The 20,735-nt window shown below is 58.8% G+C and overlaps 4 protein-coding genes across 4 annotated transcripts in view; 2 read left to right on the forward strand and 2 right to left on the reverse strand.

Moving 5' to 3' along the window:
• LOC103307591 (cathepsin W-like) overlaps positions 1-3,803 on the reverse strand; it is a 6,071-nt gene extending 2,268 nt beyond the window's left edge. Inside the window, exons 1-6 of the mRNA XM_065551088.1 lie at positions 3,169-3,803; positions 2,563-2,629; positions 1,973-2,086; positions 1,415-1,548; positions 1,060-1,159; positions 290-370 (exon numbers count right to left, since the gene is read on the reverse strand). Coding sequence (XP_065407160.1) covers positions 290-370; positions 1,060-1,159; positions 1,415-1,548; positions 1,973-2,086; positions 2,563-2,629; positions 3,169-3,258 — 586 coding nt within the window. The 5' untranslated portion in view covers positions 3,259-3,803. The remainder of the gene's footprint in view (positions 1-289; positions 371-1,059; positions 1,160-1,414; positions 1,549-1,972; positions 2,087-2,562; positions 2,630-3,168) is intronic.
• The window catches only part of LOC101934885 (Bardet-Biedl syndrome 1 protein-like), a 16,414-nt gene extending 6,920 nt beyond the window's left edge, over positions 1-9,494 (forward strand). Inside the window, exons 3-9 of the mRNA XM_065551090.1 lie at positions 6,032-6,190; positions 6,470-6,539; positions 6,897-7,055; positions 7,547-7,680; positions 8,745-8,879; positions 8,958-9,044; positions 9,251-9,494. Of these exons, the coding sequence (XP_065407162.1) occupies positions 6,032-6,190; positions 6,470-6,539; positions 6,897-7,055; positions 7,547-7,680; positions 8,745-8,879; positions 8,958-9,044; positions 9,251-9,337 (831 nt within the window). The 3' untranslated portion in view covers positions 9,338-9,494. The remainder of the gene's footprint in view (positions 1-6,031; positions 6,191-6,469; positions 6,540-6,896; positions 7,056-7,546; positions 7,681-8,744; positions 8,880-8,957; positions 9,045-9,250) is intronic.
• Positions 3,691-5,380, forward strand: LOC101934175 (Bardet-Biedl syndrome 1 protein homolog). The gene is made up of 4 exons (XM_065552753.1): positions 3,691-3,762; positions 4,556-4,774; positions 5,024-5,155; positions 5,270-5,380. Exons 1-4 carry the CDS (start codon positions 3,691-3,693, stop codon positions 5,378-5,380), a joined length of 534 nt encoding a protein of 177 aa, XP_065408825.1.
• Positions 9,495-9,817: 323 nt separating the features above from the next.
• LOC135972577 (cathepsin W-like) lies at positions 9,818-15,708 on the reverse strand. The gene is made up of 11 exons (XM_065551089.1): positions 15,560-15,708; positions 14,922-14,988; positions 14,352-14,465; positions 13,784-13,917; positions 13,434-13,533; positions 12,683-12,763; positions 12,091-12,207; positions 11,561-11,625; positions 11,350-11,440; positions 11,156-11,214; positions 9,818-10,196 (listed from the first exon to the last, which is right to left on the reverse strand). The coding sequence occupies exons 1-11, from the start codon at positions 15,647-15,649 to the stop codon at positions 10,083-10,085; spliced, it is 1,032 nt and encodes a 343-aa protein (XP_065407161.1). The 5' UTR covers positions 15,650-15,708; the 3' UTR covers positions 9,818-10,082.
• Between the last annotated feature and the right edge of the window lie 5,027 nt (positions 15,709-20,735).

Genomic DNA, 20,735 nt, shown 5'->3' on the forward strand with positions numbered 1-20,735 from the left:
AGGGTCTGCGCAGCATCCGGTGATGGGGGCCGCAGACTAGGCTGGGGGCCCCAATCTCAGTCAAGGGGTCTGTGCAGCACCTGTGGTGACGGGGCCCCAATCTGGGTTGGCGTCTCTACAGTGCCTGGCATGATGGGAGGCACCAGTCTGAGTCCGAGTGATTCTCCATGCACTAAAGTATCCTCATAGTAAACAGCTGTGAGGGGTGAACAGGGGACAGTCCTGGGGGCTTTGGGGGGTTTATTGTCTGCAGGGCAAAGGACCCCATGTCCCTCCAGTGCCTACGTACGCCTGTGTAGCACCGTAGTGAAGGCGTCCCATGCGTAGCCCCCTTTGCACCCTGCTCCACACCAGCTGCAGTCCAACACCTCTGCAAGGGAAGTAGTGGGTGAGCACCAAGCCAGCTCCCCCTCACCCCAGTCAGACCCTGGGATCCTGCTCCTGCTGGGTGGCACACACTGACCAGGAAAGACCCCAGTGGGCACAGGCTCATCCGACAGGCAGGACGTCCCACAGTGGCTCCCACCGGGGTGATCAACCCACCCCTGCATGGAGAGACTCAGCACCTGCCACCCCCTGCTTAAACATCTGGTGGGGGGGGGTTCCAGGGGCAGGGCTCAGCTGATAGTAGACTGGGGGTGGGGGGAGGTGATGGGATCGTAGCCTACTAGGAGGCAAGTCTGTGGTGGGGCTGTCCCCCCACCCCAGTGAATGCTAATGGGGTGCAAATACATGAACCCCCATGCATGGAGACATGGTCCTTGTATACCCCACCCACCCAGCCTGCTCCCAGACCCATCAAGGGTTACAAGCTCCCAGTTGGGACAGGAAGTGAAGTGGGTACTTTACTCTCTCTCTCTTTCTCTCTCTCACACACACACTCTCTCTCTTCCCCCCTCTCACGGCTGGGAAGGGCACGGAGTTTACAACAGTCCCAAGCGCCCCCTTCTCTGTGCCCCCCATTCATCCCAGCCTTTGGGGCTGCTGCTCACAGCAGGGCAGCGCTGGGGTGCCCCACCCTGTTCCAGTCGAGGGGGCGGGGCTCCTCCCAGCCCCTACCTTGCACCGAGAGGTTCCGGGGCTGGTGGAAGTGGATGTTCCAGAGGGACTCGATATTGGCAACGGCAGCGAAGGCCCAGCAGGAGCCGCACTTATCGCCCTGCGGAGAGAGGGGTGAGGCCCAGCGTGGTGCTAGGGGGCGCTGTGCTGTAGGGCAGGAGGGGGCGCTCTCCCCAGCCTCAGCGTTGACCCCAATGCCCCAGCTGAGGGAGGGGGCGCCAGCTGTGGTTAGCAGTGGGGAGCGGGGTGGGGCTGGAATGATTTTGTCAGTACTGAGCCCCTCATGGCTCCCCCTGTCCTGCCCCATCTAACTGCCCATCTGGGGGGTTACCAACCCCGCCCCTCCCACAACTACCTGGTTCTTCACGGCGGTCACGGCACCCGCCTTCCTCCAATCGCAGGAAGGGGGCAGCTTCTTCCTCGGGAGCTGGGGGGCCTGGTGCATGGTGTGGGGCGGGGGGCTCCGGAACATCCCCCGGAACTCCTCATCTGGGGAGATGGAGGGTGATGGTGCTGAGGGGGTGCTGGAAGGGGGAGTGAGGGGTGTAGAGCAGTGGGGGGCAGGCAAAAGGGGTGAAGAGCAGTGGAGACAGGGGAAGGGAGATGGTGCACGGAAGGGGTGCAGAGCGGTGGGGGCGGGGAAGGGAGTGCAGAGCAGTGGGGGCAGAGAAGGTGCATGGAAGGGGTGCAGAGCGGTTGGGGTCAGGGGAAGGGGGGTGAAGAGCGGTGGGGGTGGGGAAGGGAGAAGGTGCATGGGAAAGATGCAGAGCGGTGGAGCCGGGGGATGTGGGGTGCAGAGCGGTCAGGGCAGGAAATGGGGTGCATGGCAGGGGTGCAGAGCGGTGGGCAAAGGGGAAGGGAGGGGGGCAGAGGTGCAGGGGAGAGGGATGCGGCATTGGGGGTCGCTCCCCACCTGTCCAGTCGCTGAAGCGGGTCACCCCGTACTGCCCCGTGCCCAGCTCCATCTCCTGCAGCCGCCGCGCAGCGAGCAGGCTCCGCGTGAAGATCCCGAAGCGTCTGCGCTGCTCTGGAGGAGAGTGGGGGGGTCACAGGCACTGGGGGGCACGACACCCCCAGCCAGTGGCATCAGACACCCTGACCCCCCCAGCACTAATCGGGGCGGGGATTTTCCACCCTCCCCGCGCCTCTTTCCGCTGCCAGCTACAGAGCCGAACCACAGGGGACTGGGTGTGAAACCAGCGTGACAGAAAGAGCGAGACAGCAGCGGAGCCCCCGCCCCTCCCGCGCATCCCCCCGGCCCTGGGGGGAGGGGAACATGCAGGGCCTAGAAGGCGGCTCGTGGGCAGGCCAGGCCAGGCCAGGCTCAGAGGTGGCTGGTCACAGAGGCGTGGAGAAGGGGATCAGGGGTGGACAGACCAGCCCGCCTCAGCCCCATCCGTCCCCCTGCTTACCCCCAAAGTTCTCCCCTTGGTAACAGCCCCCAGGAAGAGCCGCCTGCCCCCCCCCACACCAACAGCCCCCCACTCCCGTCCTGCCCCTCACCTGCGGGGCTCCTGTAGGTTCTGTTGAACTGAATCATAAAATCCTTGAACATTAGTGTCACTTCAGTCTGAAATGGACAAACCGGCAGGATTGTGGGGAGCGAAGGGGCGTCCCAGCAACCAGTGCCCCTGCCTCAATTCCCACTCCCAGCCCCCAGCTACCCACAGCTCTGCTAATGCCTCCCAATCCCCACCCAAAGTCCCCTGCTACCCCTACCCCAGCTCCCGGCTATCCCTGCTTTGGGGTGGAGTCCACTGCTGTCTGGGGTGGATGGGGGGACATGCCCGTCTGGATGGGTGGGCGTTGGTGTCTGTGCAGTTTGGGTGTGTGTGTGTGGGAGCACATGGAGCATGGGGGAGTGTGCAAGGAGCATGAGGCACAGACTGGCCTACAGTGGTGGGGAATGGCTACAGGACCTTTTCCTCTCTCGGGTGCTGGCTCCAATCCCCATCCCTGGATTCTCCACACATGCACCAAATGCTGGGTCTCAGCACAGTAGCCAGTGAGTCTTGGCACAGACACTCGGTGTCTTCTCTGTCCTTCTCTAGCTTTCAGGCCCACTCCGCCCCAAAACTGCTCCCTCCAGGTGCATCCTCCATCCCTTACCTTGCTGAGTTCAGGGGGCAGAACAGAGCCAGCTGGGAGGGCCCAGGCCCACAGCAGCAGGAGACAGGGACTCAGGACTCCAGGCCCCATGGCAGTAGCAGCTCAGTGCCTGCCCAGGCATCCTGGGGGGTTATATGGGGAGGGGCAGGCAGAAGAGTGGCGGAAACCACAGAGCAGAGGAGCTGTAGGTGTGAGATCCGGGGGTGGGGGAGCATATGTGTGTGTGGGGGGGAGGGAATCCGAGATGTGGGGGTTGGGCTTCAGACGTCCAAGCAGCCTCAAACCTGCTCCTGTGCCCTCAGGGTCCGCACCACGGAGGGGGGCAGATTTGGGGACAATGGGGCATTGTTCCATCCATTCCCATCCTCATCTGCTCTACTACATTTACCGGGAGGCACCATCCCCTGGTGACCACCCTCCCCCCATGGGAGGTAAGAGTCCCCCAGAATCCAGGGACCTCGGGAGCAAAGACGCTTATGGAAGCCACAGCACAGTGAACCTCTGTCTGGGGCCGGCCTGGCCATGCTGAAATTCGGCCCGGATGCCTGGGTCCGCACCCTGAGTCCAGGGAAAAGGATCAGCCATGACCTCCAGGTAACACTGCACTGGAGAAGTGAGGCACATAGCACCCCCTACTGAACCCCCCGCAGCTCAGCACCTCCTAGGGCTGCACTAGGCCATTGGGGCCAGCACTGATTGTGAGGGGCGAGTGCCCCCTACTGAATCCCCACCCTGCGGCCTGTCTAGCTAGCGAGGCAGGCCCTGTTCAGAGACATGGCTGAATCCACCCTACCCAGTTCCCCCCACCCCAGGCCTTGAACAGGTGCAGGCGCTGAGCTTGCAAACAGCTAATCACCTGACAGATTTCAGCCCTGCAGGCCCCCCCAGCTCATTGTACTCAGCACCACCAGGCTCTGTGCTTCATCCTGACACAATCAGCCCCCTGCTAGCTTAGCCCAGGGCTCCCCCTGACTCTGCCTCTGCCCCTCCATCCTGACTTGCAGCCCCCCCCCGACAACTCCTCAGCTTTGGACCCCGTTTATCCCCAGAATCCCGGTCCCTCCTCCTGCCCCTGGCTCATTTAGTTGAACAGTTGCTGTGTTTTAAGGGTCCCACACCCAGGGCCTGTGTGGGATGGCAAAGGAATCATTAGTGTGAAAGGTCTGAAATCTCCATCACTTCAGGAAACATGGTGCCTGATTCACCAGTGAGTGGGGAGTCCAGGGCTGGGAGAGCAGGGGGCTGTGGGTCAGGATAGGGCCCAGGGTTGGGGATGGGGATTGGGGAGGGATCTCAGCAGTGGGAGAGGCAGGTGGTGTGGGGAGCACAAGCCGTGGGGGTGGGGATCGGGAAGGGATCTGGGCAGTGGGGGAGGCAGGGAGCATAGGCTGGGGAGTGGGGGGGACGTTTTCCCAAAGCTTGGAAGGCTCTCAGCAGCAGAGCTCCTGTTCTAAGGGGTAGGGGGGACACTGTGGGCCAGAGCAGGCTGTGTCACTATCCCACAATCCCCTTCTCTGTCTCCCCCACCCCCAGGTTCCTGGCCCAAGATGTTCCAGAGATGGAGAATTTTGTGAACCTACATAAGGGACAACCGATCAAGCGCCAGGTGTGTCCCTGCCCTGCCCTGGGTCTGGGGAAAACTCCCCAGTGGACCCTCCCAGAGTAGGGGACTCGGTGGAGTTGGGGTTCGAGAAAGGGGGTATTCTAGCATTGCCAGTTCCCCACCAATGTCTTGTGGGTTCCAGCAGGGCATCCGGGTACCCTTACTTCCCAGCACGCCCCTGGGGAGACTGGCACTGCCCTCCCTGGGTAGAGATGGGGACTGGGGAGCTCTTATGCCCATCTCCCTGTCCAGACTGTCATCACCTGCATGAGCACGCTGAAGAAGAACATGGCGGATGAGGACGCGGTCAGCTGCCTGGTGATTGGGATGGAGAGCGCCGATGTCCTCATCCTGGACCCTGAGGCCTTCACTATCCTGGCCAAGGTGAGTGGGATGCCAGAGGTGGCTGCATTTCAGCACCAGGCAAGGGACCCCTGCCCATATATAGCTCATTCCCATGGGTGTGGGGCTGCCCCAGCTCTCCATTTGCTGTCGCAGATGACGTTGCCGAGCGTGCCAGCCTTCCTGGACGTGATGGGGCAGTTTGATGTGGAGTACCGGGTCAACGTGGCCTGCCGGGACGGAAGCATCTACATCCTGCGCAGGTGACAGCCATCTGTCATGGAGCCTGGGGCTGGAATGGGGCAAAGGGGAAGGCAGGGGAGTGCTGAGGAACATAAGATAAGGAACCTGGTATGTCTCCCCCTCCTGCCAGACCAGACCTATGGTCCTTTCCAGCTTGGTATTCCCTTCCCTCTCCGATCAGACCCACGGGCCCATCCCAATACTCTGCCTCTCTGCTGCCCCACTGCCCAACAGCCACCCATGCCAGTTGCCCATAATGCACCTCTCTTTCTGGCGCTCTCCCATAGGGTGATTCCCTCCAGGCAAGGGCTCAGCCAAGCCCCCGTGCTTGAAGGTTTGGTCTTGTGTAACATCCCTACGGGTGTGACCTGTCTGTGCCCATTCCCTAAGGGGCACTAGGGGTGGGGCAGCTGGGCAGGTCTTGGAACCTGTGTGCCCCCAGATCTGCTCCCTACATCACCTGTGAACAAGGCGCCTCTCCCTGGGGGGACCAGCGGGAGATCTCCATGGCTCCATTTTAAGTCTGGTCTGCTAAGGGGGCCAGTGTCACAGGGGTGCCACACAAGGGATCCTTGTATAAATAGCCCCCCTGCCCCACTCCAGAGGCAGATAAACAGCCTTGCACCCCACCCCAGAGATGGCTACATCTGAGTGCCAGATCTCTTTCTCTTACAGGGGAAGAAGCTCTGGACAGTCTATCTGCCAGCCCCACTAATGACCATGAGCCTCCTAGACCAGAAATCACACAGCTTCCAGGCCGTGATGGTAGGTCTGGCCAACCAGGAGGTGCACATGTATTGGGACAAAAACCTTGTGGACATCATCTGCACCCAGGTAACTTCCCCACCAGGCAAAGCCAGTGCCAGGGTTAATGCAGGACTTCTGGGTTCTATCCCAGCTTTGGGCGGAGAGTAGGGTCTCATGGGCTAGAGCAGGAGGCTGGGAGCCAGGCCTCTTAAGTTCTATCGCTGGTTCTGAGAAGGGAATGGGGTCTAGTGGCTTAGAGTGAGGAGGCTAGGAGCCAGGATTGTCGGTCTGGTGGTTATGGGGGAGCCAGGACACTGGCCGACCTGCCTGATACCCAATTACCACCACCCCCTCGCTCCCCCACAGGACGTGGTCACCAGCATTTGCTTTGGCCGCTATGGGCGGGAGGACAACACCCTGATCATGACGACTAAAGGTAGGCAAGGGGCATGCCGGGCGGGCACCATTCAGTTCCGTGCAATTGCTTCTGTGCAATAGTGAATGCACCCTGCAGGGGATGCTGCCAGCTGTGTGCAGGACACCCTGCCCAGCCCCATCTGTAAGGACACCCTGACCCTAGCTTAGAAATTCTACTCTCAGGCATCTGGGCATCAGCTGGGCTCCAGCTGGTGGGTCAGGAAGGAATGCAACTCCCTTGGGACAGTACAGTGCAGCAAGGGGCATTAAGGAGACAGTACACCATGGGGGATGGGCCCACGGGTCTGATCCAGGGAGAGGGGATTCAGGACCTTTGTGCCCATTTGTACTCTATCCTGGTGGTCCCACCCCGCAGGCGGGGGGTTGATCATCAAGATCCTGAAGCGCACGGCCTTGTTTGAGGAGAAGGACACGTCGCTGGGCCCTCCTGTGGCCCAGAGCATCCGACTCAGCGTGCCCAAGAAGACCAGGCTGTACGTGGACCAGACGCTGCGGGAGCGCGAGAATGCCGTGGGTGAGTAGGGCAGGAATGGTGGGTTGAGGAGGGAGACTGCTTGTGGGCAGGTTGGGGATGGAGCAGCTGGGGGTATAGGGGAATGAGGAGGGGGAGTGGAGATTTGGGGTGGGAGGTGAGGTGGGGCATCTCCCACCATTTCCCAGGCCCCCCCGGCCATGAGTCTCCTCCCATGCGCCCAGCCGTAGAGTCACCAGTCCCACTCTGAGCATCAACCATAGGAAAGGGAGAAGCCACTGGACTGGGATTTACTTACCAGCTCAGCATGTCAGTGCAAATGCACTGGCCAGCCACTGGGGGCGCTGTGCTGTAGGGAGCAGGATGGGGACTCAGTGCTGACCCTGGTGCCAGCGGAGCGACACTAAAGGTCCCTGTGCTGCAAATAAGGCATAAAGCCAAGATCCGTTGTGATTGGTAGAGATCCCCCTTGTTGATTGGCTGCTGGCCCCAGGCTGACTGTCTGTCCTCGCTGTCCCTTCACCCCTCGCCAGCCATGCACCGCGTGTTCCAGATGGACCTGTACCGGCTGCGGCTCATGGCAGCCCGGGCCTATGTCAAGGCGCTGGAGTCCAGCCTGGTGCCCGTCACATCCACACTGCAGGAGCCCCTTAAGATGAATGCCGTGGTGAGTGGGTCATGGGGACACCAGACCCTTGGAATGAGGAGGGTATGGGGCATTTGGAGGGAGCCAGGAGACGGGGTGAGAAAATTCAGGATTGCGCAGGCGGAGGCTGGGAGCCAGGACTCCTGGGTTCTCCACAGCTCTAGGAGGGGAGGGGGGTCTGGTGGGCGTGGGGCTGGGCAGTTTTCCCTGCTGTGGGTTGTCCCTGTGCAGGACTATTTTTAAAATCCCCCTCCCATCCTGCCCTGCAATACCCACTCCCACACCCGCTCCCGCCTTCTTTCTTGAATTTTTATCCTGCTCCTGCCATTATGGCAGCGCGACCCTCGGGATCCCAGTCCCGCTGCAGGGTTCTAGGTTGAAGCACATGGTCTAACTACTAGACTAAGCTGCCTGCTTTGGCAGGGTTACTGGTGGGAGAGAAGCATCTGATTTCTCTGTGCTCAGGGCGGAGGTGCTGGGAGCAGAGCAGGCAGCGCCCGCGAGGCCATTACAGGATGTTGCAGGCACCTGGGGGGCTGGGCTTCCATGAGAATACTGACCCACGGGGGAGGGGTCAGCGAGGAGCCACGCGAACAATGGAAACCCTGGGCCTCAGGGAGCCCTACTGGAAGAGTTCCTCTGAGAGAAGGTCCTGAGGGGGCTTGTCCCGGTCTCTCTGCATAGTGGGGGGATTTGTGGGAGCAGGGGGTTCATGAAGGTCGCAGACAAAGTCTGAGCAAGAGCCAGGAGCCACCGTCAGCCACAGCCAGTGTTTAACAGGGAGAGGGATTTGCCCTTCGGACAACAGGGGGCAGGGAACTCTCCAGCGCTTAGGGGCTTCCAATCCAGAGGGGATGTGGCTCTAGCTCCGTGAGCAGATCTGGGCTGAACTCCGGAACAGTGGGGGTGAGATTTGGGATTCAATCATCTCTTTAGATTTCCAGGGGTCCCTTCTTGTGGTTCCTGTGATGGAGAACCCCTCCCCCCCCAACCCCAGGCTGGCTGGATTGGCTGTGGGATCAAGGACTCCTCTCTCCTTTGCACTGAACCTGTGCTCAGGATCTACCCCACCCCCCCTTCCCCAGGTCCAGGGTATCGGCCCCACCTTCAAACTGACCCTCCACATTCAGAACACGTCAGCTGGGCGCCCCTCCATCAACCTGCTGGTGAGCTTCCTCTATGACCAGAGCCTCTATGCCATGAAGAGAGCCTTCTTCAAGGTACCCCCACCCCCCAACATCTCTGACCACCCCTACAGGCCCCTGCACTCTGCCTGACTCAGCTTTGTCTCCCTACAGGCCCCCATGCTGGTCCCGGGACTGAACTACCCCATTGAAACCTTTGTGGAGTGTCTGAGCAACAAGGGGATCTCGGACATCATCAAGGTTTGTACAGGGACACCCCACCGCAGAGAGATGCCTGACCCTTTAAAATGCTCCCACCTCCCTCCTGGTGTGGGTGGGTGGGGGTTAGGACCCAGAGGTGGCTGCATCTCAGTGCCAAGGGAGGGATCCGTGTATAAAAAGTCCCTTCGCCCCACCCTAGAGGTGGCTGTATCTCAGCGCTGGGCGCTCTGTCTTCTCTCTTGAAGGTGTCTGTATTGCGGGAGGGCCAGAGCATGCCCTTGCTGACTGCCCATATCAACATGCCAGTGAGTGAGGGCCTGGCTGCTGCCTGAACTACCTCTGGGGGGCGATAGAGACCAGATCTGCAGTAGATCCCATAGGAGCCCTCACTGGATCAGAGCCAGGACCTGGAGCCAAGGCCCCCTGCTGTGCAGTGACCCACCAGCTGCCCCCAGGGTGCACATTGCTGACTTGGGACCATGTAGAGGGGGGTGTTAGGGCTCCCGTCCCCAGCCTGGGGTGCAGACCCACCTGCGTTGTCTGGGATCAGGCTAGCTCCTTACATCAGAGGGGGTGGGGGGAGTTTGGAATTAAGAGCTGCTGGGAAAAGGGGTGTTTCTCCCCCATCATGGCCCTGGGGGCAGCACCTGGAAACCCCCTTAGCTGTGATCATAGCATCCCAATAAAGCCTGCACCGTTGCTGTACCGAGGGTGCTGGTGTGTGGAGTGCGCAGCGCGGGGGGAGATAGGGGGGTACACGCGGGTTAACAATTAAACAACCTCCCCCCGTCAAAGGGGCCACACACACAGCCCATAAAAGCAGTTTAATGGCAGTTTCATGGCCCCTTTCGCTGCTGCAGCAAAGGGAAGGAGCATTCGCGTGGAGGCAGTGTTGCTGGAAGAGCTGAGCCCAGCTCTGGGTACCTGTGGGGATGGAGCTATAGCAGTCTGAGTATCGAATTCATTCCCCCATCACTCAGCGAAGACAAAACTAACTGGCCCCAGTTATTTTTGTCTTGGTGGTAGCAGGGGTCTTGGCAGGGAGTCAGCAGGCTCTGTGCAGCAGCAGCACCCCCTTCAGCACGGGCAGTGGACTTTATGTCTCGGAGCCCCAACGCGGTGGACTGTGGCTGTTACAGGGAATGTGGTGATGCCGCAGGCGTTCCTGCCACGATAGAGACGGTAATAGCCCTGCCGAGGGGACAGGCGGTTAGGGACAGATGGTACTGGACAGCCTTTCCTCACCCAGGGCTGCTCTACACCGGGAACTTACATAAAATCCACACACCCCGAGAGCCGTAGCAGTGCCGCCCGGCCCCTGCAGTAGCTTGCGCTAGGTGGATGGAAGAACTCTCCTTCCTCTCAGGGAGGTGGATGAAGTTCAGTGACAGGAGAACCCCTGCCACTGGTGGAGGTGGCGGTGCAGCTGTGTTGTGGTAGTGGTTTAAGTGTAGACATACCCTCACTCCGCCTTTCCATCAAACTGGAACAGGGTCTGAACCCGGACAGGGAGTGGATAATACAGGGGTGGCCACCCTGCAGCTCTGGAGCCACATGCGGCTCTTCAGAAGTTAATATGTGGCTCGTTGTATAGGCACCGACTCCGGGGCTGGAGCTACAGGCGCCAACTTTCCAATGTGCCGGGGGTGCTCACTGCTCAACCCCTGGCTCTGCCACCAGCCCTGCCCCCGTTCCACCCCTTTGCCTGAGCCTGCCGTACCCTCGCTCTTCTCCTCCCCCCACCCCAGCCTCCTGCACGCCCTGAAACAGCTGATCAGGAGGTGCATGGAGGGAGCGGGAGGTGCTGATCAATAGGGCTGCTGGTGGGTGGGAGGCGCTGGGAATGGGTGGGGGAGCTGATGGGCGGGGCTGCTGACGTATTACTGTGGGTCTTTGGCAATGTACGTTGATAAATTCTGGCTCCTTCTCAGGCTCAGGTTGGCCACCCCTGGTATAATAAAAGCCCACACCTCACCCCAGTGGGGGCTGTGTCTTAGCGTTAGGCAGGGGATCCTGTATAAACAGTCCCTGCACCCCACTCAGAGGCCATCTCTGTAGGATCCCACAGCACAGCTTCCTTCTGACAAAACCAGCCCACACCCCCACAGACAGCACTGCCCTGGGGCCAGTCCCATACACTCCCCACTCACCTTCTCTCCCCAGTCTTCCCCCCAGGAGTTCTTGATGACCCAGTACCGCCTTTCCTTCACTGCAATGGATTAGTGAAGAGAAAGGCACAGTGGTCAGAGAGTGCTTCCTACAGCTGAGCCCCCTGCCTAGACCCCAGTTCATTTAACCCCATCTCACCCCAATCCAAACCCCTGCACCGCCCATCCCCACTCACCATGCCCATAGCCAACCAGCAGGCCAACATGATCCACATGGTCTGGACTGCAGCTCTTCACCAAGGGCTGGGAGATGCCCTTTTTATAATGCTGCAGAGGCACAAAATTGGGTGAAACTGAGTCGAGCGGGGGGGCTTAGTGGGCGAGTCACCATGGGATGGGCTGAATAGCCAGAGGGCTTCTCCTGCATTGCTAATTGGTGGCACGTACCTTCATGACAGCTGAGTTCAGGGTAACTGTGATTGGGCCTGTGCTTGCGACATGTGCAGCTATTTCTACAAGAGGAAACCCAAATGTACTGGGTGAGGATGATGATCCAGGAACAAACACCCCTGACCCAGGCATGGCCCTACCAGTCTGCTGCTGTCCCAAAACACTGGCTACAATTGGCCTTGCCCCTCCCTGTGTCCTCTAGGCCCCCTGCACCCCTCACATTCCCCCTCTGCTGCTCAGAGCTCCCCCAGGGGGAAGCATGAAACTAACCAGCGCCTTGTTGGTTTCACACACATCACCCCATGCACCCTCCTGCCTATGAACAGTTGCCTGGAAACTGACCAGGTTTGATCAGTTCTGGCCCTGCTTTCCCCCTGCTATCCCCTAGCCCTCTTTGTCACCTTCTAATTCTGTTCTGCTGCCCCTCACTTGCTCCCTTTGCCCCCTACCACTTCCCCCGGAATGGACCACTCTCCCCTGGCCCCAGTGCTGGCTCCACCCCAACCCTTCTCCCCCCCAGGCCTCACCCTCTTCATCTCCAGGTAGTGTCTGGAAGCCCTGGATATAGGCAGCCGGCTCATTGAGGTTGTGGCATGTCTCCTGTCTCCCTGTGTAGGGATAGGCATCCTCGCTGGTCAGACCACCTGGGAGGGAGTGTATATGAAAGGTCTGGGATGGGCCCAGAGCGCCTCATTCCCTGCTCCATCCTGCCCCTGTTCTGGACTCGGATCAGAGTAAACACCCTCCCCCCAAATTCAACCTGTCACAAAGAGTGTGGCCAGAGCAGGGTCAGGGAGTGAAGAGGGGTCGCCCTTCTGTATACAGTATTGGGAAAATTGCTCCCAGTCTGGGTCAGGGTCCATGCACCACCTGGCGTGATGGGGGCCCCAATCTCAGTCAGGGTCTGCACAGCGTCTGGTGATGGGGGCTGCAGACTGGGCTGGGGGCCCCAATCTCAGTCAAGGGGTCTGTGCATCACCTGTGGTGATGAGTCTCCATGCACTAAAGTATCCTCACAGTAAACAGTTGAGAGGACTGAATAGGGGACAGTCCTGGGGGCTGTGTGGGCTTTATTGTCTGCAGTGCAAAGGACCCCATGTCCCTCAAGTGCCTACATACGCTTGTGTAGCACCGTAGTGAAGGCGTCCCATGCGTAGCCCCCTTCACACCCCGCTCCGCACCAGCTGCAGTCCAACACCTCTGCAAGGGAAGTAGTGGGTAAGCATCAAACCAGCTCACCCTCCCCCCAGTCAGATCCTGGGATCCTGCTCCTGCTGGGTGGCACACACTGACCAGGAAAGACCCCAGTGGGCACTGGCTCATCCAACAGGCAGGACGTCTCACAGTGGCTCCCACCGGGGTGATCAACCCACCCCTGGATGGAGAGAGACAGCACCTGCCACCCCCTGCTTTAACATCTGGTGGGGGAGAGTTCCACAGGCCGGGCTCAGCTGATAGTAGACTGGGGTTGGGGTGTGTGGTCGGTGACGGGATCCTAACTTACCAGGAGGCAAGTCTGTGGTGGGGCTGTCCCCGCACCCCCGTAAGTGCTAACAGGGTGAAAATATGTGAAACCCCATGCATGGAGACATGGTCCCTGTATACTCCACACACCCAGCCTGCTCCCAGGCCTGTGAAGGGTTACAAGCTCCCAGTTTGGGACAGGAAGTGAAGGGGGTACTTTACACACACACATACACACAGAGGGATTCTGGGCTGGGAAGGGGACGGCACTTAGAACAGCCCCAGGCACCCCCTCCTCTGTGCCCCCCATTCACCCCAGCCTGTGGGGCTGCTGCACACAGCAGGGCAGCACTGGGGTGCCCCGCCCTGTGCCAGTCGAGGGGGCGGGGCACCCCACAGCCCCTACCTTGCACCGAGAGGTTCCGGGGCTGGTGGAAGTGGATGTTCCAGAGGGACTCGATGTTGGCAACAGCAGCGAAGGCCCAGCAGGAGCGGCACTTTTTGCCCTGCAGAGAGAGGGGTGAGGCCCAGCGTGGTGCTAGGGGGCGCTGTGCTGCAGGGCAGGAGGGGGCGCTCTCCCCAGCCTCAGCGCTGACCCCAATGCCCCAGCTGAGGGAGGTGGCGCTGGCTGGGGTTAGCAGTGGGGAGGGGGGGTGGAACGATTTTGTCATTACTGAGCCCCCCATGGCTCCCCCTGTCTTGCCCCATCTAACTGCCCATCTGGGGGGTTCCCAACCCCACCCCTCCCACAGCTACCTGGTCCTTCACGGCGGTCACGGCCCCCGCCTTCCTCCAATCACAGGATGGGGGCAGCTCCTTCCTCGGGAGCTGGGGGGCCTGGTGCATGGTGTGGGGCGGGGGGCTCCGGAACATCCCCCGGAACTCCTCATCTGGGGAGATGGAGGGAGATGGCACTGAGGGGGTGCTGGAAGGGGGAGTGAGGGGTGCAGAGTAGTGGGGGGCAGGGGAAGGGGCTGCAGAACGGTGGGGGAAGGGAGAAGGTGCACAGGACGGGTACAGAGCGATGGGGGTGGGGAAGGGTGGGAGTGCAGAGTAGGGGAAGGGGGTGCAGAACAGTGGGGGCAGAGAAGGTGCATGGGAGGGGAGGGGGAGTGAAGAGTGGTGGGGGCCAGGAAAGGAGGGAGTGCAGAGTAGGGGGGGCAGAGAAGGTGCATGGGAGGGGTGCAGAGCGGTTAGGGCAGGAGAAGGGGGTGCAGAGCAGTGGGTGAAGGGGAAGGGAGGGGTGCACAGGACAGGGTGCAGAGCAGTGGGGGAAGGGAGGGGTGCAGGGGAGAGGGATGCGGCGTTGGGGGTCGCTCCCCACCTGTCCAGTCGCTGAAGCGGGTCACCCCGTACTGCCCCGTGCCCAGCTCCGTCTCCTGCAGCCGCCGCGCCGCGAGCAGGCTCCGCGTGAAGATCCCGAAGCGTCTGCGTTGCTCTAGAGGAGAGTGGGGTGAGGTCACGGGCACTGGGTATGACACCCCCAGTCCTGACCTTCCAGCACAAAGCGGGGTGGGGATTTTCCACCCTCCCAGCGCCTCTTTCCGCTGCCAGCTACAGAGCCGAGCCACAGTGTGTGGTGTGAAACCAGCATGACAGAAAGAGCGAGACAGCAGCGGAGCCCCCCCACGCCATGCCCCCACCGGCCCTGGGGGGAGGGGAGTATGCAGGGTCCAGGGAAGGCAGCTCGCACCAGCCGCGGGCAGGCCAGGCTGCGCTCAGAGGTGGCTGGTCACAGAGATGTGGAGAAGGGGATCGGGCTGGTTTGTCCACCCCCACCTCAGCCCCATCTGTCCCCCTGCTACGCCCCCACATTCTCCCCATGGTAACAGCCCCCAGGAAGAGCCGCCTGCCCCCCACACCAACAGCCCCCCCAATCCCTCCTATTCCTCACCTGCGGGGCTCCTGTAGGTTCTGTTGAACTGAATCATAAAATCCTTGAACATTCGAGTCACTTCAGCCTGAAATGGACAAACCGGCAGGATGGTGGGGAGTGAAGGGGCGTCCCAGCAGCCAGTGCCCCTGCCTCAATCCCCACTCCCAGCCCCCGGCTACCCACAGCTCTGCTAGTGCCCCCCCATCCGCACCCACAGCCCCTGTTAGCCAAACCCTGGGCTCTGCAACCCGTCCCAGCTCTGCTCATGGCCCTCAATCCCCAGCCCCCAGCTATCCCTGCTTTGGGGTGTAGGGTGGAACCCGCTACTGTCTGGGGTGGATGGGGGCACATGCCCATCTGGGTGAGTGGGCGTTGGTGTCTCAGGGGGAGCACATGGAGCATGGGGGAGTGTGCAAGGAGTGTGAGGCACCGACTGGCCTACAGTGGTGGGGAATGGCTACAGGACCTTCCCCTCTCGCGGGTGCTGGCTCCAATCCCCGTCCCTGGATTCTCCACACATGCACCAAATGCTGGGTCTCAGCACAGTAGCCAGCGGCTCTTGGCACAGACACTCGGTGTCTTCTCTGTCCTTCTCTGGCTTTCAGGCCCACTCCGCCCCAAAACTGCTCCCTCCAGGTGCATCCTCCATCCCTTACCTTGCTGAGTTCAGGGGGCAGGACAGAGCCAGCTGGGAGGGCCCAGGCCCACAGCAGGAGGAGACAGGGACTCAGGACTCCAGGCCCCATGGCAGTAGCAGCTCAGTGCCTGCCCAGGCATCCTGTGGGGGGTTATATGGGGAGGGGCAGGCAGAAGAGTGACGGAAACCACAGAGCAGAGGAGCTGTAGGTGTGAGATCCGGGGCCAGGGGGCAGATGTGTGTGTCGGGGGGGGGAGGGAATCCGAGGTGTGGGGGTTGGGTTTCAGACATCCAAGCAGCCTCAAACCTGCTCCTTTGCCCTCTGGGTCCGCACCGGGAGGGGACGGGGGGGACGGACAGATTTGGGGACAATGGGGCATTGTGTAGATAAAACTCTGATAATTTTCATATGACTTTACATTGTGCCTCTTCATATAACCTTGTAGTGGGTCTACCCACGTGTGACCTCTGTTTTCATGAAACTTCGTATCAAAGCCTAATATAGAAACCTTGTACTGATGAGCCTTGGTATATGGAAACTTTGTATCAAAGCCTCATGTAGAAACTTTGTGTCAAGCCGTGGTATAATGGTATAGCCCCTAAGGATAGTTGAAGTCGAAGGAAAATGTCTTTTTGCTAGGAGTAGAATAAGATCTGTCTCCCCCCCCCCCAACTCCCTTAATCAATTGCCCTGTTGAATGAATGAGGTGTGAATGAGCAAGGTATGGAAGGCAGCACCTCCAGACAGCTGCAACTCTTGGAGAGGGGCTGGGAGCCAGACCCAAGGACAATAAAACATGTCAAGTGAGCTCACTAAAGAAGAGCAGACATACTGAAGGCCTCGAGGGTTAGAAGCCAACACCTTCTTTTGGAAACACCCTCTTTGCAGCATTGGGACAACACCCAGAAGGAAGCAGCACAAAGGACCAATGGCCACAGACACAGATTTTGAATCTGGTACAGATTTGCATGCGAGGGAAGCTGCTATAAATGTGAGGTGTCTTGCAGCCAGGGCCGGCTCCAGGCACCAGCCGAGGAAGCTCGTGCTTGGGGCGGCAGATTTCAAAGGGCGGCATTCCATCTAATCTTTTTTTTTTTTTTTTTTTTTTGGTTTTGTTTTGTTTTGCGCTTCACCGCTTTGCCCGCCCCTGCAGGATTTTTCTTTTTGGTTTACTTCTCCCGCCGCCCTGTAGGGGGTGGAGGTGGGGAGCGCCCTGCAGCAAGCCCGGTAGGGCAGCCCGCGTCCTTCCCTGCCTGCCGAACGGAGTGGCGCGGAGCCCTCCCAGCAAGTGGTGCAGCGGGAGGGGCCGCGAGGCAAGCGCCCCGCTTAAGGAAGCCCTGGCCGCCCCCCTTCTCTCCCCCCCTGCCCCTGCTAGCCGAGGTGCACACTCCACTGCCCGGGGTCTGCAGGGCCGGGAGTCCCCCATCACCCACGCTCCCACCGCCCCGCAGGTATTTTTTGTTTGTTTTTATTTTTTATTTCCTTTGCCGCTCCAGCAGGCGGGCCAGTTTGTCGTCCCCCCCACCCGTCGCTCCGGCCGGGGGCAGGTTTGTCCCCCCCCACTTTGCTGCTCCGGCCGGCCGGTTTGTCCTCCCCCTCCCCTTTGCTGCTCCGGCCGGCCGATTTGTTCTCCCCCGTCCCCCTTCGCCGCTCCGGCCGGGGGCAGGTTTGTTTCCCGGCTCCCCCCACCCCCACTTTTGCCGCTCCGGCCGGTTTGTTGTCCCGTCCCCCCCCGGCCGGGGGCAGGTTTGTTTCCCGCCCCCCGCTTTGCTACTCCGGCCGGCTGGTTTGTTCTCCACCCTCCCCTTCGCCGCTCCGGCTGGGGGCAGGTTTGTTTTCCTCCTCCCCTTGCTGCTCCGGCTGGCTGGGCGTTTTTTGCTTTGGGCAGCAAAAAAGCCAGAGCCGGCCCTGCTTGCGGAGGACCCTGGGTCTCATCTTGTCAACATGGGAGCATCCATCCGGATTGGCAGAAGCCCGGCTCCACCCCCTTCCCCATCTAACTCACCTGGCCAGTGAAGTTAAGGGGAACAACTAACTGGTAACAACAACAAGACGGAGTGTGTTTGTGTGTGTGTATGTGAGTGCATGAGTGTAATATATATATAAAATGCATATGATACAGTGTTAATTAATACATGTATTACTAATAAATGTGGCATTTTGCCTTATTCCCCCTGAAAAGATCCTGTGCAGTACTTTAAGTACAACATTTTGGTGGAGAATCGTGAAAGGGGGAAATGTACCACAAGCATTTATTAAGTAATGAAACAAACTTTGATAGTAAGTAATGGAGAAGTATGGAAAAGTGATCAGAAACCTTGAAAAGTATTAAGAAGTGATCGATCATTAAGGTGTGCACACCCCCGGTGGTAGAAAGCCGGGTAAAGAGAGGAGGAGAAGTAGCTTTCTCACTCCAGGAAAAGAGGTATTGGTAAATAAGTGTAAAGAGATAAGCATTGCTATTTTAGTCCCAATAGGAGGTTGGGTATACTAGAAAATGTTTAAATGCAAACAGTCTTTTAAGAAGGCTCCCAGCGAGGAGACTGAGAAATTGGCATTTGTAAAAGATGTTACCCCTTTTGAACAAATCTTGCAAAAATTTGGACACAGCCCTTGGCCTGATCAAGTGTTGGCTGATGTCCATACAATTTCAGACCTAGAAGATAAATTGGCTCAGTACATATTGATATATAAACCCTCAACTCAAATGAAAAAGGAAGCAGCTGCAGTTTGGCTTCTATGGAAAACCTGTAATGAGGTATTCCTTCAATTGGCTGAATATAAAAATGAAAACAAGAAACTGCACCAAGATTTACAAGCCTCTGCTGCAGAAGCAGAGAAATGGAAATGTATGTCCATTAGTACCCAAACCCAGCTTGGTGCCCTTAAGGATGGGTACAGAGAGTTAAAGCAGCACTCTCAAATCCTACAGGACCACACAAAAGACAAGGAGAAAATTGAAAAAGAAAATCAGGTATTACAGGGAATGGTCAAAAAGTTAACTTTAGAACAGGGGAGAGCCCCCGCTGACCATAACCACTGTAAATCACTCATTAAACAACTGGAACAAAAATTGGGATTTGCAAATAGACAAATTGCTGCAGTAACTTCAGGAGAAGGGACATTTGAGACCCCATAAGGGGCAGACTTTTGGGACCCCCCTGGAGGTTGGGAAGGGGATATTTGGGTCGATTCCTCCTCCCAGGGCCAAAATGCCATTGCAGCAGTAACAAAGAGAACAGTCACCACCACAAGGGAGGGTGGTGAGAGTGACACAGTAACCACAGTGCCTGTTTCTGCCTCAGATCTCCAAGCCATGGCAAAGTGGCTGGGGATTTTAAAACGGGGAAAAGTTTCTAGGTGAAGTGTTAATGTCCTTTTACTGGGAAAAGGAAAAATTTAAACCCACAAGAAATGCACCACTTAATGAGCATTTGTGCAGCGCCAAGTACCAGACACACTGTGGCAGAAACCGAGCAGCGTCTGCCATGGTGGGAGCACTGTGCTAATTTGTTTCTAAGCTTTTATCTTTCAGGCTCTGAACTAAAACATCAGGAGACCTGGTACTAGCTGAAGAATTATAAAATACCATGGTTATAGTGCCGCAACAAAGTCTGTGTTGCATGTTCTGTGTTGCATGTTCATATTCTGTGTCTGTCTCTGGTGCAGGGCTGGCACAACCCATTAGGTGACCTAAGCGGTCACCTAGGGCACTAACATTTGGGGGAGCGGAGATGCCGGCGGCTGGATCTTCGGCCGCCCCGGTCATCGACGGTATTTTGGGGGCGGGACCTTCCGGCGGTATTTCGGGGGAGGGGTCATTGAGGAGCCACGCAAACAATGGAAACCCTGGGCCTCAGGGAGCCCTAGTGGAAGAGTTCCTCTGAGAGAAGGTCCTGAGGGGGCTTGTCCCGGTCTCTCTGCATAGTGGGGGGATTTGTGGGAGCAGGGGGTTCATGAAGGTCACAGATAAAGTCTGAGCAAGAGCCAGGAGCCATCGTCAGCCACAGCCAGTGTTTAACAGGGAGAGGACAACGGGGGGCAGGGATCATTCCATTGCTTGGGGGCTTCCAATCCAGAGGGGATGTGGCTCTAGCTCAGTGAGCAGATCTGGGCTGAACTCCGGAACGGTGGGGGTGAGATTTGGGATTCAATCATCTCTTTAGATTTCCAGGGGTCCCTTCTTGTGGCTCCTGTGATGGAGAACCCCTCCCCCCCCCCCAACCCCAGGCTGGCTGGATTGGCTGTGGGATCAAGGACTCCTCTCTCCTTTGCATTGAACCTGTGCTCAGGATCTACCCCGCCCCCCCTTCCCCAGGTCCAGGGCATCGGCCCCACCTTCAAACTGACCCTCCACATTCAGAACACGTCAGCTGGGCGCCCCTCCATCAACCTGCTAGTGAGCTTCCTCTACGACCAGAGCCTCTATGCCATGAAGAGAGCCTTCTTCAAGGTACCCCCACCCCCCAACACCTCTGACCACCCCTACAGGCCCCTGCACTCTGCCTGACTCAGCTTTGTCTCCCTACAGGCCCCCATGCTGGTCCCGGGACTGAACTACCCCATTGAAACCTTTGTGGAGTGTCTGAGCGACAAGGGGATCTCAGACATCATCAAGGTTTGTACAGGGACACCCCACCCCAGAGAGTTGTCTGACCCTTTAAAATGCTTCCACCTTCCTCCTGGGGTGGGGAGTAGGACCCAGAGGAGGCTGCATCTCAGTGCTAAGGGAGGGAAACGTGTATAAAAAGCCCCTGCGCCCCACCCCAGAGGTGGCTGCATCTCAGTGCCAGGGGAGGGATCCGTGTATAAAAAGTCCCTGTACCCCACCCCAGAGGTGGCTGCATCACAGCACTGGGCGCTCTGTCTTCTCTCTTGCAGGCGTCTGTATTGCGGGATGGCCAGAGCATGCCCTTGCTGACTGCCCATATCAACATGCCAGTGAGTGAGGGCCTGGTTGCTGCCTGAACCGCCTCTGGGGGGCGATAGAGACCAGATCTGCAGTAGATCCCATAGGAGCCCTCACTGGATCAGAGCCAGGACTGGGAGCCAAGGCCCCCGGCTGTGCAGTAAACCACCAGCTGCCCTAGGGTGCACACTGCTGACTTGGGACCATGTAGAGGGGGGTGTCGGGGCTGCCGTCCCCCCACCCACCTAGGGTGCAAACCCAGCTCCTTACATCAGAGGGGGTGGG

This window comes from Chrysemys picta, chromosome 7 (assembly GCF_011386835.1).
Source record: "Chrysemys picta bellii isolate R12L10 chromosome 7, ASM1138683v2, whole genome shotgun sequence".
In the NCBI taxonomy this organism is placed as follows: domain Eukaryota; kingdom Metazoa; phylum Chordata; order Testudines; family Emydidae; genus Chrysemys; species Chrysemys picta.

Excerpts from the sequence above, each read along its gene's own strand:
- LOC101934175 (XM_065552753.1), top strand. The coding sequence starts at position 3,691 with ATGCTGAAATTCGGCCCGGATGCCTGGGTCCGCACCCTGAGTCCAGGG. Across the intron at positions 4,775-5,023 it reads GACAACCGATCAAGCGCCAG|ACTGTCATCACCTGCATGAG; the intron begins GTGTGTCCCTGC and ends CTCCCTGTCCAG. Across the intron at positions 5,156-5,269 it reads CCTTCACTATCCTGGCCAAG|ATGACGTTGCCGAGCGTGCC; the intron begins GTGAGTGGGATG and ends TTGCTGTCGCAG.
- LOC135972577 (XM_065551089.1), bottom strand. The coding sequence starts at position 15,649 with ATGGGGCCTGGAGTCCTGAGTCCCTGTCTCCTCCTGCTGTGGGCCTGG. Across the intron at positions 14,989-15,559 it reads TGCCCCCTGAACTCAGCAAG|GCTGAAGTGACTCGAATGTT; the intron begins GTAAGGGATGGA and ends TGTCCATTTCAG. Across the intron at positions 11,215-11,349 it reads GCTGGTTGGCTATGGGCATG|TGAAGGAAAGGCGGTACTGG; the intron begins GTGAGTGGGGAT and ends AATCCATTGCAG.